This window comes from Cyanistes caeruleus, chromosome 16, assembly GCF_971803275.1.
Source record: "Cyanistes caeruleus chromosome 16, bCyaCae1.hap1.1, whole genome shotgun sequence".
Lineage (NCBI taxonomy): Eukaryota > Metazoa > Chordata > Aves > Passeriformes > Paridae > Cyanistes > Cyanistes caeruleus.
The window spans coordinates 3,730,588-3,747,925 of NC_141716.1; the positions used below are offsets into that span (position 1 = coordinate 3,730,588).

The following is a 17,338-nucleotide window of genomic DNA, read 5'->3' on the forward strand; positions in this document are numbered from 1 at the left end:
ACGAAAATGAAATTAATCAATCAGAATGTAGAATAATGTCATTATTACTTATAATACCTGCAACATGTAATCACTTCCCACTCACTCAGTGTTCTGTTAAACAGTAACTGCACAATAAATCTTTTTTTTCTTTTCCTGATAATTAAAACATAATACATGAAACATAAACACATAAAACATAAACACAATCATAAGCAATTGTCAAAACCAATCCTGTATCCAACAGCACGAGAGCATGGTATCTAGAACTTTCTGATATAAAGCAAATAACTTTTTCTAGATATATAAGAAATGGGAATAACTTCAAAGCAATTCCTTTTCTCAGAGGTGTTTTGTCACAATATTTTTCAAAACAGAGCACCCATAGAACTGTGAGGTTGAACTGTAACTCTGCTGATGCTTGGGGAGCACGACTTGAACACCCACAGACCCTCAGCCCAGCAAAACAAAGGGTACAAACATTCAGGTCACTGCAGTTCCTCATTCCTAAAGGTGAGCAAGCACTTCTTTCCCAGCTCAAGCATGAACTTCAATATACTGTTGAATTTAGTAATTTACAGGGGTTCTACTCCCCCCTGTATTAATTATGATAAAGTCTTGTCATTTGCACAAACTGTATGAAATAAGAGCAATTGAGATTTCCACAGAGAGCTGTGGGCTCACTGGAGCCTACTGCCCTGCCTGGGGACCATCGTGCTTTTGTGACCAGCTGGGAATATGCCCACTACAAAACCCTCAATCTTCAGGCACCGACAAAAGGCAAGGCTTGACAAGCTGACAAAACATGACATCTTAATGAGGTTTCTTTGCAAGTGTTACTGGATAGTCCATACCAGAAGCTGGAGTCGGGGGCAGGGCTGGAGAAGAATGTGTAGACAACAGTGTTCCTCACTTGAGTAACTCCTGGGTGATCCTCCAATCAGTTTTCTACTCGCAAACCAGGTGTTAGTACAAGTGTTAAATTGGCATGATACATAAAAGAAATTGTGGCTACAGATCTTTCTGTTAATACTGAAACATTCATAAATGAAACATTAGAATTTCATTTAAAATATTCACAATTAAGTTTGCAACCTTTCTCCATATGCTTTTCCCATAACAGGATGTACTACACAAACTACTGCAAGGAAAGATATAGCCAATTACTTTAAACCCTTACTTATTATCACTTAATAGCTGATAAGATAGAAAATGGGGCCACAGGCTGGAGTGTTCTAGACCCAGCTATCAGGCAAATATAAAATTTGTCTTAAGTGTTGCACTCCAGGTGGGTTTGCCTGCAAAGAGGTGCTCACATATAAGTAGGGAAAAGAAAGTATTAATAAATTAATGACTCAGTTTCACCCAGGGAAATCAGTGGCAGATTCTCGGGGAAAAAAGAATTTTAAAAAGCCCCAAACAACTCTCAAATCTGTAGCTCAGTTTTGACTCAAAATCTGCGTTTTTATCACAAAAGCGATTCCCCCTGGACTCGGACACGGAGCAACAGGATCGGGTCATTTAAAAGCTGAACTCAGAGGAGCACAGCAGGCTGTGCCTCCCCGGCGCTCCCGGGAGGATGTGCTGCCCTATCCCCGCTTTACCTGCCGGGGGGAGCGGGGGCGGTGCGGGGCCGTGCCCGCCCCCGGCCCGAGCCCCGGGGGAGGCCGGCAGCTGTCGGCGGGTGGGAGGCGTCTGCAGCTGGAAAACAGCAGCTCCGCTTGCTGATCAGATTTGGGGGTGGGGTGGGAGGTGTGTGTGGGAAAAGCCGAGCCATGGATCTTCCCTTCTTTTGACAACACTCTCCCCTTCAGGACTAAGTTTGCACTGGAGGAAAATAACTGCGAGGGAGAAGAGCTAATCACACCTCCGTGCGGGAGCTGACTCCCGGGAGCAGCGTGTGCCGCCAGCCCCAGGATATTCCCTGCCTCCAACCTGAAGTGATTCCTCCTGGAACGGTTCAGTCCTGCAGTTCACCTTTGCCTGCAAGTTAACCAGCGTGCAATTTGGGTTTAATGGAGCTGGGTTTATTGTTCCTCTTTGGACTTACGATTACGTCGACTGCAGGTAACGTGAATTTCTTTCTTTCTTTGCCCACTTCTACGCATGCACACAAAGAAAGGCTGGGTGGGTTTTTTTTACTTGCCTTTTCTTTTTCCCCCCTCCCTCCCCTCCTTCCAAAGGGCTGTAATCAGCAGCCCACTCCGGTGCGCTGTAAAGAGCCAGACGCCAAAGCCATCCCTTGGCCGTCCGTAGGTTTAACCCAGAGGCAGCTGCAGCCCGGGGCGGACACAAACATAACGGTGCTGCCGGGACTCCGCAGGGAGCGGGGCTGGCTCGGGCCGGCCCGGGGGGGCTGCGGGCGGGGGCGTGCGGGGTCGGAGCTGCCGGGAGCTGAGCGCGGCTGTTGCAGGGACCGCGCTGCCCCGGCCCCGCTCCGCGCTGCCGGCGGCCGGCCCGGGGCACCGAGAGCGCGACGAGAGCGGAGCGGCGGCGGCCGCGGGCGGCAGGGCCAGGGCGGACGGCGGAGCGCTGCGACACCGGGCCCGGCGCTGCACTTGCTACACCTACAAGGACAAGGAGTGCGTGTACTACTGCCACCTCGACATCATCTGGATCAACACCCCCGAGTGAGTGCGGGAAATGGCGGGCGGGAGCGGGCGCGGAGCCCCGGGACCCCGCGGGGACGGGACGGGACGGGACGGGGGGAGCCCAGCGCAGCCCCCCGAGCACCTGCCCGGCCCGGGGACCCCGCAGCGCGGAGGGCCGGGCAGGGCTGACAGCAGGGAAAAGCGCCGATTTCCCACGAGAAATCTGTTTCTAACAACTCAGCCGCTGGGAGAGCGAGAGGAGTGTGTGTGCGTGCAGCTGTACTAGTTCTGATACAAATCAATGTGGAAAAATACCGAGACGTTAGGATAACGTTTGAAAAATTCAATATGCCAGATTTTAAGATGTTACAAAAGTCTTTTACAACTGTGCTCTGCGGAAACACAAGCTTTTGTTTCAACTCGTAATAAAAACAAATTTTGAAGCCTGGATTGGAAGTCCTGAGCTCCACACAGGGAGCTGGGGGTGGAGCACACGTGCAGAAAAGCTGCTCTGCTGTCTGTACTGACAGTGCTTAATGGGAAGAAAGCATCCAGGAAGAGCGACACTTTGCCTACATCCTAAAGGTTAGAGGCCTCTTTTTCCTACACCACTGTATATATCCTGTCTTGCTGAGTAACCAAAACAGACTTCAGATTTGTAAAGATTCTCACAGGCTAATAGGGTCCTGTAGCAACCACAGAGATCAGCTCAGTGCAAAAATAATCAGGAGATCAAATGAACCTTAAAACAAATAGCTTCAAGAATTAAAGTTTTTCAGACTCTGTGGTGTGAACTTCAGCACATGTGGCCAAGTATTGCAGTGACTACAGTCTGGGAACAGTTGTAAAGATTCAGATCTGCCTTTGAATCGATTGCAAAGCTTTTAATGAGATTAAAATAACAAAAGGAATAGAAAAATAGAAAGTAGCTGTAAACTAGGTTAAGTCAAATGGGGGTTAGGGCGCTTAATTTGTAAATTCACGTGTGTGTCCTGGCTAGAGGCCATGTCTTGATGAAGTCTTTTGAACTTCTACCAACCTGTAAGTATCATGTATTCACACATGTCATTCAATTCTTTGAGTTCCATACCTGCACTAATCCACCCCAGGATTACTTAGGGTTATTTTAGCCAAATATTTATGACTCAGTAAATTTAAGTCAGAGCTCACCAGTGAAAATGGGGGAATGACATTCCTTTTCCCCTACGCACTGAATGAATAGACTTCTGCTAATTTTAAACACACACTGGGTTGGGGTTTTTTTTGTGTTTGTTTTTTTTTTTTTTTTAAGATATCCTGTTTTAAGTCTACAGGACTTACAATTTTCATTCCAGTTCCAAAATTACTTTGTGTGCATTAATTCAGTGATGTAGAGAGTTTTCCTACATGAAAGTTTTATGCCAATATCACTAAAGAAAGAACAAAAAATTAGAAAATAAGGCATATAATGTTTTCATGGATTGGCAATGAAGTTTGTATAATAATCCAAATATTAAACAGTTGGGGTCCTAAGCCTTTGCTTTCTTGGCTGAAGTCAGTTGTACATAAAACAGCAGCAAATCTTTCAGATCTGTAAAGTCTACCCCCACTGGGTATAGGTTAACCTGAAATGAGTTAATGTGAGGACTAGGAAATTCTCTTTTTATAATTTTTATGCCATGTGATGGGATGTTTCTATGCAAACCATGGAATGAATACATTCCATTTCAACATTAATTATTCACACAGAATAATACATTTGAACCTCCAAAGACATGTACTTGTGTAACCTAACAACACTGTTGGAACTGGGTGAATTGGGGTGATGGGTGCCCTCTGAGGTTGACGAAGAGTGAGTGGATGATGGTGAAATTAGTCTGGAATGAGCAGGGACTCAATTTCCTGGATTCTGTCTGAACTGGGCAGCTTTGCTGTCCTGCTCCATGGACAGGTGACAGAGGTACAAAACTCTCTCTGAAACTGCACAATTGTGATTTTCAAAACTCCCAGGATTCTTCCTAGGAATGCTCCCAGGGCAGAGGTAAACATTAAATTAAGTGTATTGGTTATTTTGAACCATTTCAGTGCAACAAGACCAGGATTTAAGATTCCATGTGCCATGAACAGGCACTAATTCTGCTCTGGTGATTGATTTCAAATAACATCTCAGGAAGTCGAGAGGTTCTTCTGGAAGTGAATAAGGGGAACCAGGCCTGCTTAGGCAATTTAATATCCTGAGCAAGTTACACTACTTCTTTGAAATGGAAGCAACACTGGATGTGTACAAACTGGCTGTTTGTAAAAGGGGCTTTTACGTTGCTCTCGTACACGTGTTGTGGAAAGTTTTTATATTTACTAAAAATTTGGCTCCAATGTAACCTGGAGGATCATAAACAAAGTGAGAGGCCAGAAAGTTGGTGTTAAAGTTTGGAGAAGTTTTCCTGACATCTGTTGATTCTGGTATTTTTCTTGTTTATTTACCTTTTCCCCCCAAAACTCTGTAATTGTTTCTTATCTTTTCCTTTCTTTCCCCTCTTATTTATTTCACTTTATCGCTTCTTTTTCCCCACAAAAATTTCCCAGTACTTTCTGTTTTCAGACTACTCTCACCTCTATACTTTACAAACAAACTTTAATTCCTCCTCTAGTTTCTTCTGCTTTTCCCAACAGGAGCTGTTAAGCATTGTTGTAATATATTCAAAACAAATCTTGGTCATGGCCTCTCCTCCTTTTCTGGAAAAGCAGTTAAAGTTTTTATTGAAGCTGTTGGAGGCAGAGTGACAATAGAAGGTCTATTTCTATCCCTGCTGAGAAACCACTTAGATCAGCAGGGTGACAGTTGTAGAAAAGCACAAAATTGCAGAATGTGGAGCCTCTGACTCCCTGCAGCTTTTTCCAATTAAATGAGAAATTATCTCTGCGCACATGTTTTGAGTATTGCTTTATACTTGACTACAAACCACTGCTGTTAATCCTGACCACGAAGAGCATCAGTGTTTTGGTATAGTGAGTGTTTCATTCTGGGAACAGTAGGAAAGTGGAAAAGAAGATGACCTACAGAAAGGCAGGTAAGTCAGAAGAGAATAATGCAATTATGTGGTGTAGACAAAGGTTGCATAACAAAGGTAATTAAAAGCTGGTGAACTGTTCTCACTGATAAGATTGATTATCCAGGAATTAGTTTGCAATGCATTTTTTTGTCAAGTGATTAATTAGGCTTATCTTGATCTATAGCTACAGACACATTTTAAAAAATGAATTGTCTTTTAAACAGTAACCACTGATGTAATACAGACACAGCTTGATGCTTAATTTTGTAAGTTAAAGAAGAAAATATAGGCAAGATAAGAAAATATGGGAAAGACTACTTTTAGATCTGCACTTCTTCAGAGGTGTCCATATTTCATAGTTCATTTTCCATATGAACTGAGGTGGTGCATCCAACAGCAATAATAACAGTAAATTAATAACAGTTCATTCAGTTAATAGCATTAATGTTGCTGCATGAAGCTTTATAAATGCTCAGAATGATGAGTAATAGATTAAAAGGTGACAACTCCTAAGAAAATGTTATTATCATAAGGGCACAGATACTCAAGTGGTCTTCAATTCTAAAATAAAAGTGTAATGACAATCTATGGCAGTAATCCAGACATTTCCAATGGAGAATTCCTCATTCAAACTATGCACCAAAAATAAGAACATTTCTTTTGAAGGGTCTAAAAAGCAAAAGTGTTTTTTTTTTCCCCTAAATGACATATCATTTTGGTATTTGTTATTATGTTCAAAAGAGGAGTGACTGAATGAAATTCTGTGACCACACTGTAAAGACCAGTTACAAGATGATCTAAGAGTTCTGTCTGCCAGTTACATGAATTTCTGAATCAGGAAAATTGGATAGATAGTGCAAGGCAGATTTTGATCTAACACCATGTTGCTGCTCTGATCCTCTGTACTTAACACATGTTCTGTTTCCTCTGGGGGAGGAGAAGGACATGGACAGGACTTGTGTCTGTCTCTGCTGTGTGGGATACACTGGGAGAGGATCTGGTGAGTGTCCCGTGCTGTGCGAGCACTGGAAGGATCTGATGTTTTTTCACTTAATAAAGAAATTTGTTTCTGTGACTCATGCAAGTCAGATAATCCTTAGCAACAAGTTAGCTCCAGACAGTTCCCAACAGAAATGTGTTTTCCTGACCTCAGGTGACCACTGGCTGAGGTGAGAAATGCTTTTCAGACACTTGTGGTCATTGCTGTAAGTGATAACAAATGGGATTGTCAGGACTAAACAGCCTGAGCAGATCCCACCTGCACCCAGCTCTCCAACAAATACAAGTTAAAGATCTTTGCTCATTACTGACTTAGGTTACCATCAGAAAGTCATCTCAGAATGGAAACAATCTGTAGCTATCATCACTTCACTCAGTTTTACTCACACACACAGATGATGTCTTGGGATGGTGTTCCAAAAGACAAGATTTACTCAGCTCTAACTGCATGTTCTGCTGGCCAACTTTTCCTTCATAACATCTTTTTTGTTACCTGCATCTCTTTGGTGATTGAATTTTGTTGAACAGAAGCCCACATAACAAAATTTAAGATGCTTTAAATCCTTATGGACATTATGTGATGTTCTAAATTAACCCCAATTCCGGATAATTATACTCATCATTTAATGAGTATAGGTGACAACCAGTATTTTACTGGAAATGAAAGTACACAGCTAAAGATCTCTTGTTCAGCAAAACAATTAAGCAGGTGGTTATAAAATCTAGATCAGATTGAAAATCCCTGCTAGCCAAAGGCATGATGATAAAACAGTGGCTGCCAGCCAGGAAGCTCAAACAAGGAAGCTGATATGTCAGCTGAACAGTGCTGATGGTTAACCATCAGAACCAAGTGCCAAAACTGGAATGATGAATCTTTGTCTAGTTGATTGTATTTTTCTGAATGAAGCTCACCCTGTTTTTGCAATCTTTACAATCCACATGTTCACATGGAATCTGTTTGTCTTGCAAAATCTTCACGTGAAATGAAGAACATTTCGAACAGATTTACTGAACATAGTAACAGGCTCCTGTTGAAATTGTTATATTTTATTATGGACAAATTGATTTGATTTTAGGCCTCTCTATTCAAAAAGATATTCTTACATATTTAAAATGTGTACTGGCCTCACACTTTCAGTGTCTCACTGTCTGAAATGTGTATAGCTTGCATGCCCTCCACAGACTAGAAGTAGAATATGTCCTCTGAGCTTACTGACAGTGCTCCCAGAATTGATGTTTTATAGCAATCTCTCAGAAAGACTTGAAATGATTTGGCTCTGCAGTTACAATCCCATGTCCCTGCAGGAGCTGGCCCTGAGAAGATGAGGTCAGGGATGAGACATGCTGATAGCCAGGGCTTTGAAATTTCACTACTGCTGCTCCTGCTGGTCTGATTCTAAGAATAAACACTCTCAAGGGCTGTCAAACCACAGTCACTTTCACCAGTCTTACATTTTAACACCCTGTGTTTATTTTCCCCTGGGTTTTTGTTTTATTTGTTTTTAAACCAGCAGTGGGTTTTGAACTGTACATGCTGTAGAGAGAGGTGGGAATGTACATTAGTGTGTATTCCTTGTGTGCACTGCTGTGGTGGCATCTGAAGCAGCAGTAAGTACTCTGAATTTTAGTTTGAAAAAAATTCTAATTTGATTCCTTTCTTCCATATTTCCCAGCGGCTCTGTCTTTTGGGCTGGCTTTGTGCTACTGGTAAGTGGTAAGAACCACTAACTAATAGTACTGACTGCTAGTCAGAGGGAGAAAAGGAATAATGGGAGTTTGTGCCTGACAGACAAAAGATGCTGCTCCAAATTTTAATTATTTCTTTAAATAAATGATCATATATCTTGTAACAGGACTGGGATTGATATGAGGCACTGAAGGAGGTGCTTAGAGTTGTTTTGAGAGAGGTATTTCTGTGAAACACTGGCTTGGTTTATTAGGTCAGGTGAGCTCTACCCAGCCTCTCTGGGGATTTGGGATGTTAATGGACACCCCCGGGCTTGTTTCATGGTGTTTACCTCAATGAATACACCCCAGCTTTTCACTCCACAACTCAAATATTCTTCTGACCATATTTGAGAAACAAAACCTGTAACATCCCTTTGACAGCTACAGGAGGAAGATGGAGAGTGATAAACAGCCTCCAGATTCTCACAGTGCCTGACTTGGGTACCAAGAAGCCCCAGGGGGAGGAAAATCAAGGAACTCACGTGGTCAGTGAACCTGAGTGATGAAGCAGATGTGTGGAATCCTTGGCTTATTACCTAAGTTAGCTGTAATTAATGAACTAAAACTAATAGGCATTCTCGCAAATTAGCAATTATTAATTAAAGGATAAGATAGCAAGGTTGTGGAGGTGCACCTTTTTGGATAATAGAAGCCTGTTCAGTATCTAGGAACACTGAGCACTGCTAAATTGAGGATGTGGAAAACAAAGGTGTGGCTATAAAGGATAAAAGTTGTTTCATCTGAAACAACTGAAAATATCTGAAAATAACTTCCAAAAGCTACTCAGAAAAAGTGTAGCTTCTGAGAATGTGGACAGGATGACCAAAGCAACAAGTCAGGCATCCTCTGGAGATGTTTTACTCCTTAAATAATGATAAGGATGGGTTAATATGGGAGGTACCTCTATTGTGAACTCCTAAAATCCCATGCCTGTTATAGCAAGAGCTGGAGCCAACTTCCAGAGCAGCCAATGATCTCTTCATCTGTAAAGCTACACAGTGCTACTGCAGCACCTTTATATTAAAATATACACAGGAATATCTGTTATTTCCCCCAGGCATCATCCTTCATTCTGGGGATATTTTGTCTCACTTGGAGGATGGTAAATTTTGCTTCCTTCTTGTGTTCTTTGCTCTCTGGTCCTTAAAGGTATCCCATACATTTTGGGACTGTCTGAAAACACTGGAGACTGTTGGGAGCCTTGCTGGCCTGGGTGTGTGCCAGAAAATATATTGCTGAATCCTGAAATCACAGCATCTAAGATGATTGCTGCAACCCCCTCATCCCTTTGTTTTGCCTGAAACTCTCCAGTGCCCTGGAGGTATCTACTGTGTTTAAGTGGCTGGGAAAGTAGAAAATAATAGCAACTCATAGATCAATTATAATGTAGCATGAGAAACTCAGCCACATGTTATAAAAATTAAAATAAACCAATTGGATTTGTCTGCCTGAATTCTGAGCATTCACTGTGAGTGGGGTACAGCAGGACTTGGGCAAATCCTACTTCCCAATCTAACTTGAAGGTATTAATCCTTAAACAGGCAGTTTTTTTCTGTGGCAAATGTTCAGCTGTTCAGTGGAAAAATCACTTGGTAACAATTACTTGGTACTTCTTGTCTTTTTTCAACAAACGAGTGCCTATTTCTGTTAATTTAATGGCAACACCTTGCTCCAAGAGCTAGTTGGCTCTTAGGGGGAGAGCTTTTCTGGTTGTGTTTTGTGGACATGAAGTACACAAATAATCTAGGTTATTTCAGCCACTGATACCCAATCTGACAAGAACACACTGTGCCTTGATTAGTTCTGGGCTGCTCTGTTATACATGAGATTACCTTCAGTTAATTATCTGTTGCACTGACTAATCACAATAACAACACATGGAATAATTGTAAGTACTGGAGAGTTGTGGTAATTTTTTGGGTTGTTTTGGGTTTTTTTGTGTACAGTGTAAAGAACAAATAGCTTATACCGAAGAAGCAACAATTTCCTTAAACTCAGACCTTCTTTTTGTAAGAAAATGCTGAAGAACTGAGCATGCAGACCTTCTTGCACCCACTGTCTGGCTGGAGTGATCATAGTGAACGTCCCAAAAGAGTGAAATTCCTCAGAAATCACAGATTTGGATGTTGCCAATCAGATACCAGTTCAAAGTAGTACCTTGGAAAGGCTGATTTAGAAAGGTCTTTGCTTATTCTCCACTTTGTAGAGAAGAAAGGCATAAAGGAGTCACAGAACACCTTAGCTATAAATATATCTTAAACTCATATTAGCATACTTCAGGAGAATTTTATTCTTCTAAAGAAATGCTGCATACTGAGTTAAAGGTCAGGAATTTAAATTCTCATGAAATGCAAACCTTAAAAAAATGAATTAATTGAAAACCTGTGTATGCCTCAGAGAAATTTCAAAAAAATTACTCTATGGCTTAGCCAGTACTTAGGGCAGGGACTGGGTCATAACCAGAAGGAACACAGTGTAAGGAACTGGTAGTTCAGGATCCCCCCAGTTCTGCCTCTGCCCTACTCCAGCTGATCCTCATTTTCACTGAAGGGACACAAAGTGCCCTGTGTTTATTCAGGTCATCAAGCTTTTCATGATTATTGTTGGAAAGACTTTGGGTTGCTTTTAAGGTGTATCTGGTTTGGGTTTGAATTTATGGATCAGAAACCAAAACCAGGCATATTTGGATTACTGCTGTATTTCTGTCTCTGACTGGCAAATCTGCACATTACCTTACACAAAAACTTCACTTGGACATTTGGATTAAAAGTCTTTGAAACACTTGAAAATGTTGTTGCATTGGCAGATATTTCTGGTCCACTGAGAATGAAGTAGCCATGAATACATTTTCTAAGCTATGAAGCATAATATACTTCATTAGAAAGATCACAAGCAGTATCTAAACTATCAATTTCCTCCTTTGCTTAAGGCTGTGATTCATGGCTCTTATCACTTGTAATTATAATTATATTCTCCACTCCTCCCTGTTTGCTGGAATTTACTGTCTCTTAGGAAAGGCAGCAGATTGGTAATGGGCCCCTTCCTCAATCACTGTATTTCACATAGTGATGGATTAAGGTAAAATTGAAAGTTGACAATTCTGGTTGGTCCATTAATTTGCCAATTGCAGCAATTAAGAATAAAACTCATACCCCTCATACTCATACCCTCATTTCTCTCTGGCTATTCAGGCAGAGCCTCTGACTCAGGGCAACCTGTGACTCAGTCCCACAGAGCTTTTGGCTTAGAAAATTAGAGTAAAAAAGTCCAGTATCATATTCTGAAAGAGTGAACTTTTGAACAAGAAACCACTTTAAATAACGAGAATAACATATTAGAGTGTTTTATGTCTCATTAGCATAATGTAGGATGACATTTGCAAAAGCTGCAAGAAGCTTTTTTATCTGAAATTATTTGTCATTAAACAGGGCTCTAACATTTGTCTAAAACACACAAAATTCATCTTTTCATTTCAGTCTCAGTTGGAGCAGGAAGTTGAAAAACAGGATTTTACCAGACAGTCTTCACAGAGGGTTTGCCACTATTAAAAATAAAGGAACTTTCCCCCACTCCTGCCTCTAAATACCAGTTCTTACTTTATAGAAAACATGAATGTGTAAAAAAAATACAACCATGGAGCTATTATTTATGTCAGAAATTCCCTACATTAGCCATTTCACTGTCATTATTTTAAAGCAGATGTCAGTATAGAATTATGAATACTCTTAAATTATAAAATGGAACTTGCTCCTAATCCTAATGACAACAAAAAGCTTTTTAAATGATGGTTTGAGAAGGGAAGCCAAAATCAAGTCCTAAAGTCTTTTAAGACAAATATGGATATTCTTGGTCTCTCCCAGTGTCCTGGCATAGGAGTAAAACGGTGAAAATAAGGAATGTTTTCTGCATAGACGCAGACCAGGATCTGCTGGAGAAAAACCATCCCCTGGGCTCTGAACACAGAAGTATTGCTTGTGATTTTCTCTCTCTCTCAGGATGATTTTATGATCAACCTGACAGGCTCAGGCTGTGAAAGACAAGGTGCACTGTTACAAATGTACTATGAGTGCAGAGGATTGAATAAATGATTTGCATCAACTGTACTGATGTTGCATCAAAAATTATTGCAGAGATTAGGAAAATAATGTTTCTGAACATTTCAGCCCACCATGTGTGTGGGAAAATGGAAAATTTGCAGCTTTCCCATTAGCAGCCTAATGATGTTTTTATGAAAGCAAATGAAAGAAGCAGAGCTATGTGAAGGTAGTGGTTCCAGACTCATTATTCAGGCTTTGTTCTGTAACCTTTCAGTAACCTTTCTAGATTGACTCCGGCTTCCTCTTCCCTGCCTTTTGCTTTTTTTTTTTTTCCCTTCACTCCTCCCCTCCTCCTTCTTGCTTTTGAACATGAGATTCTCTTCAGATTTTTAGTGTTTATGGATTTGTGGCTTGCTTAGCCCATCTCTCAAGTCCTCAGGAACTTTTATGAGTCTCCAGAAGTTTCATGAGGAGTACAGCTGCTGTTGATTGAGATTCTTTAACAGTTTGGAGGAGAGTAATTTAATAAATCAATCCAAACTATAAAACTCTTTCTGGGGATGTTAGGCAGTAGAGAACCATGTCCTTTTCTGATGATAATAATATTGCCTATAACCCATTAAAGAGCAAATCATGCAAGGAAATAAAGAGAGGTACCTCCTACTATTTCTTGGTGTGCTGCAGCACAGAATAGGATCTCTCACAGAAAGGTGGAACCATACAGGGAGGATTATCTGGGAGTTTCTCACATTTGTAACTCCAGTGTTCCAGACATGATGTAGTAAATGAATTGTGCTGATGGTTTTGTCAGTTTCTCAATGATAAAATCAGTGGCAAATCGGGCTCAGAACCATGAACTGCATATCAACTGAACAATGTTAGTGCTCTGGTGAAATCAGCAGGGCACTTCTATCACTTCAGAGCAGCCAAGACATTGCATGCAACAGATTTTGTGCATTGGGTGGGGAAACCAACACAACACAGGAATGAGGAGTAAAACAAACAATAACCTGGGCATGTATTTACATCATCTCTTAGGTATTCCAAATTTTATTTTGATAGTGTAGCTGCCAATTAATCCTTCCAGTAGAGCTGTGTGCTTATTTATAACTTGGTGAAAGCCTGAGTTAATGGAGCAGAAGTTATGATCTGGTACAGGGAGAACTTACATGAGCATAAGGTTTGATTTTCCTGCCACTATTTATTGCTTTCCATCAATAGATCTCTTCACTAAAATAGAAAAGAGATGGAACATAATTTTAATTGGTTCCTAAAATACACAATACATGTGATTCTCACAACAGGAGAACTGTGCCATATGGACTGTCTAACTACAGAGGCAGCTTCAGAGGCAAAAGGTCTACAGGCCAGACTCAAAGTACTTCCCAGTCCTCATTCCGATGTTCCTGTTCGGATGCTCATGACAAGCAGTGTTTGCAGTTTTGCAGAAGAATGCAGGACAGAAGAAGGTGAGTGTGTTTCCCTATGACTGCAACCTGGCCACATGATGAAGTCATTTCATGCAGATAAATTAATCAAGATGCATTTATTGAGAGGAACTGATTAAAAGATATTGATTTGAAATAAAACTCCTCTCTGCAGTTGTGGTGGGTTAACCCTGGCCAGCAGCCAAGCACTTACACTGATGCTTGTTCACTGCCCCTTCAGTGAGATGGGGGAGTGAACAGGAAGAAAAAAAGCAAGAAAACTCCTGTGTCACATCAGAGTTTAATAAGTGAAGAAAAGAAGCCAGAGCCAGCCAATACTGCTTGGAATTTTCTTTTTTCTGTTTCTTTTTATGATATGGTGCTTTTGAAACAGCAGATCTGTCCAGCTAGGGGCATGCTGAACATTGCACTGTTCTAGAATGTTTCATGCAGTCTAGCAAAGAGAATGAAATTGTCATTTCATCTATGGGGACATTAATGAGAACACAGTGACAGGTTTAGGCAATCTCTATTCTACAGAAATCATGGATCGATGAAAAAGACAGAGGAGAAAGACCAATGCAGGGAAGAGGAAGACAATTTCATTCAGTAGCACACAGAGTCTGGAGGATTCTGAACAATCAGGTATGTACAGACACTCAATGTTAAAAAGAAATATTTCCATAAATGTTCTTTTTACTTGCAGAACCCTTAGTTCTTTCAACTGAATATTATCACTCCTTCCTAAACAAGGACAGAATTTGCCCATGAGTTGTTTAGGGGTTTTTTTCTAATTTAATTTTTAAAATAAATTTTATTGTACACAGAACTGCTACAACCTTTCTTGTGCTGATGTAACTCCTTCAGAAGTTGAATTATTTGGCTATAAGCCAATACATATGTTGGCTCTTTTTTTTTTAGTACAAGGGCTGTTCCTGTCTGTCATGTTTTTCCTCGTTCAGCTCTGCAGCAAATTAAGCTACAGGTCCCAGTTTAATGCTTCAGTAAAAACTGAAGTGTTAAGGTAAAGAAGCAGGAAAAACTTTGTGGGGGAAATAAGAAGGGAAAAGGTGAAATCTGCTTTTGATGTCAGGTATAGGGAGGTTACTGCAACCCAGTAGCCAGTTTCAAATATTGCCACTTCTAAAAATGTCACACCAATACCCCAATTTTTTTGCTATGAAGGGAAGCACTTGGATTAGAAGTCCCCAAGCTGAATTTATTGCTGTAATTATTCGAGCGGAGCTAATCAGAGAACTGCGTAGAGCTCACTCTGTACACATTGCCAAGAAGGGCAACCACAATTATCTCAGGTAACAGGGACTTAGTATTCAATAATCAACAGTTTGGGTGCATTTATTTGTTGGTTTGTTTTCTTTAAAGCTTTACCATTTATTTGCTGGAGCTCAGAAACAAGAACCTAAACTACAACTCTCCCTTGAGATGGACAAACTTGATGCTTCAGTGTGATGCCAGTGGAGAATTCAGCAGTAGGCAACACTTCAATTTCAGCAGGGCCACTCTGAGGGCATGGGAACCTGTATGAAGAAGCTTTTCTCCCCTCGAGAGAGCCTCAGAAAAGGATAACCTTTATCATGTAACCTGGCAGGGAATGTATCACTATTGTGGAAGACTTCAAAGGCAGACCCAAACTTCAGCAATGCAAAGCTTCAGGAAACAATTTTCTCTGTGATTTAAACAAGTACAATAGAAACTGTTCCACTCACTGCTTGCTCTGTGTCTGAAGAATCCATCCACAGCTCTGTGCAGGCAGCTGCAAGTGGAGAATGTGGAGAGTTAGAGGGAGATTGCCTCTACATGAGTTCTCATTAAGAATAAACAGATACAAAATATTCCTCTTGTTAATGTATGCAAGCCTGAATCATCATATTGTAACTTTGTGGCAGATGTTTAAATGACAGTATCTATGCAGAATAAATATGAATGGCTAATATAAATACTATTATAAACTATAGCAAGCTATGACTATACATTGAGTATGCAATAGATTACCTAATTTAGACACAAATTATTCCTGCGCTTGGAAAGTTCAAACATACAGTGATTATTTGGGGATGCACTGTAGTTGGTGAACAGAACTTCAGTGATTCATCCCAAAGAATTTTCCTACAGATGCAAGGGTAGGACTGTGGAACTTGATGCCATCAGAGTAATTTCTGTGCTGGCCATTTGCTGTCCCAAGCCCCTACAAGCCACAGCCACAGCACATCCCCCAGGCTTTGCAGATCCCACCTTTTTATCTCAATTGAAACACCAGCACCAAATAACCCGGAAACTTTAATAAGGATTAAATCCAACCCTGGACATTTTTCAGTGTAAATGATTTATTCAGAAATTATGGACTTCTTTTTGCTACAAGGATGCAAGAGTCAGCAAAGGAGAAAGAGTAACCTTTGCAAATCATGTTCTATATTATTTAAAAAGAGAGGAAGTCCCTTACTTGTGACATTACAAATTTTTTGGGGGGTTGACTGACCTTCAGGCAGACTTTCCCCAGGGCACATAGGTTAAACTATAACCCCATCTTGTTAAATTATATTTTATAAAAAGATAGAGACCAAAAGAAAAGTGAAAAGGAATCAACAGTAAAAATGTCTATATAGGGCTTAAACCAGTGGTGATAGTTTTTGTTTGAAACAAGAAAGGGAGGTCTTTGCCAAAACATATGATATATTTTATATATATGTGGATATATTTCATAAATAAATTATTACAGTTATAAAATTAAATATATCTTTCAGTTATTGCATTTGTATCAGTTTCTTACTTGCTGTATAACTGATTTTGTACATTTATAGAAAATAGATTATTTATTGTATAAAACCACTACAAATGCCATTTTTCCATATTCTTTTTTAAAAGACATTGTATAGTTTTGGTTTTTTTTAAAAAGAATCAGGCTTTGTTGTGAAGAATGCTTAATGTTCCTAATGTTCCTTTATGACCAAAACCTGGAAATTTCTCCCCTCTCCAGTCCCTATACCCAGATCACACAACAACTTCCTGCCTTCAAGAGGTTGATAACTCTCCTGACAGTCTGGGAATTGAGTAGGAAAACAGGATAACAATTTCTGTGGTAATAATTAAGCATAAAAAGTGACATTTCAATTTTGTGTGCCTTTTGCTGTAAATGTAACCCTCATCTGTCCCCTAATCCTGGGACAACAAGGCAAAAGTTATTTGTCGTGAGAGTTCTTTTTGTGGACAGTATCCACTGAGTTCAGCTCCAGTCCCAAACACATCCCAGTGCTGAACAAGCTTCCAGAGCCTCAGTGGGTACAGATCAGCTTTTACACGAGCTGCTCAGCCTGTGTTTGGAATTCTCTTGTCTTCCCCCATGTGAATTCAATTTGAATGTTGCATTTAAAGATAGATTCACACCTTCCCCAGTCCCAAATGCTTTAATTTCATTTTAAACAATCACAAAAAAAAGAAAAAAAAAGAAAAATCAAACTGGGTTCTTTCTGTGACATGGAGACAGATGTAGCCCTTGAGTGGTGGACTTATTGTTGTGTTCTCTCCTTAGG

General features: G+C 40.5%; 2 protein-coding genes across 8 annotated transcripts in view; one reads left to right on the top strand and one right to left on the bottom strand.

Annotated features, from left to right (window-relative positions):
- LOC111938045 (uncharacterized) overlaps window positions 1–17,338 on the bottom strand; it is a 207,498-nt gene that overhangs the window by 49,213 nt on the left and 140,947 nt on the right. For all 7 annotated transcript variants that reach the window (XR_015276978.1, XR_015276979.1, XR_015276977.1 and 4 more), the window contains one exon: window positions 15,518–15,564. Coding sequence is in view for 1 of the 7 variants with exons in the window: in XM_086852841.1 (XP_086708967.1) it covers window positions 15,518–15,564 (47 nt within the window). In the remaining 6 variants the exon portion in view is untranslated. The remainder of the gene's footprint in view (window positions 1–15,517; window positions 15,565–17,338) is intronic.
- EDN3 (endothelin 3) lies at window positions 1,740–16,540 on the top strand. Its single transcript, XM_086852840.1, has 5 exons — window positions 1,740–2,046; window positions 2,393–2,609; window positions 13,668–13,832; window positions 14,331–14,435; window positions 15,174–16,540. The coding sequence occupies exons 1-4, from the start codon at window positions 1,995–1,997 to the stop codon at window positions 14,401–14,403; spliced, it is 507 nt and encodes a 168-aa protein (XP_086708966.1). The 5' UTR covers window positions 1,740–1,994; the 3' UTR covers window positions 14,404–14,435; window positions 15,174–16,540.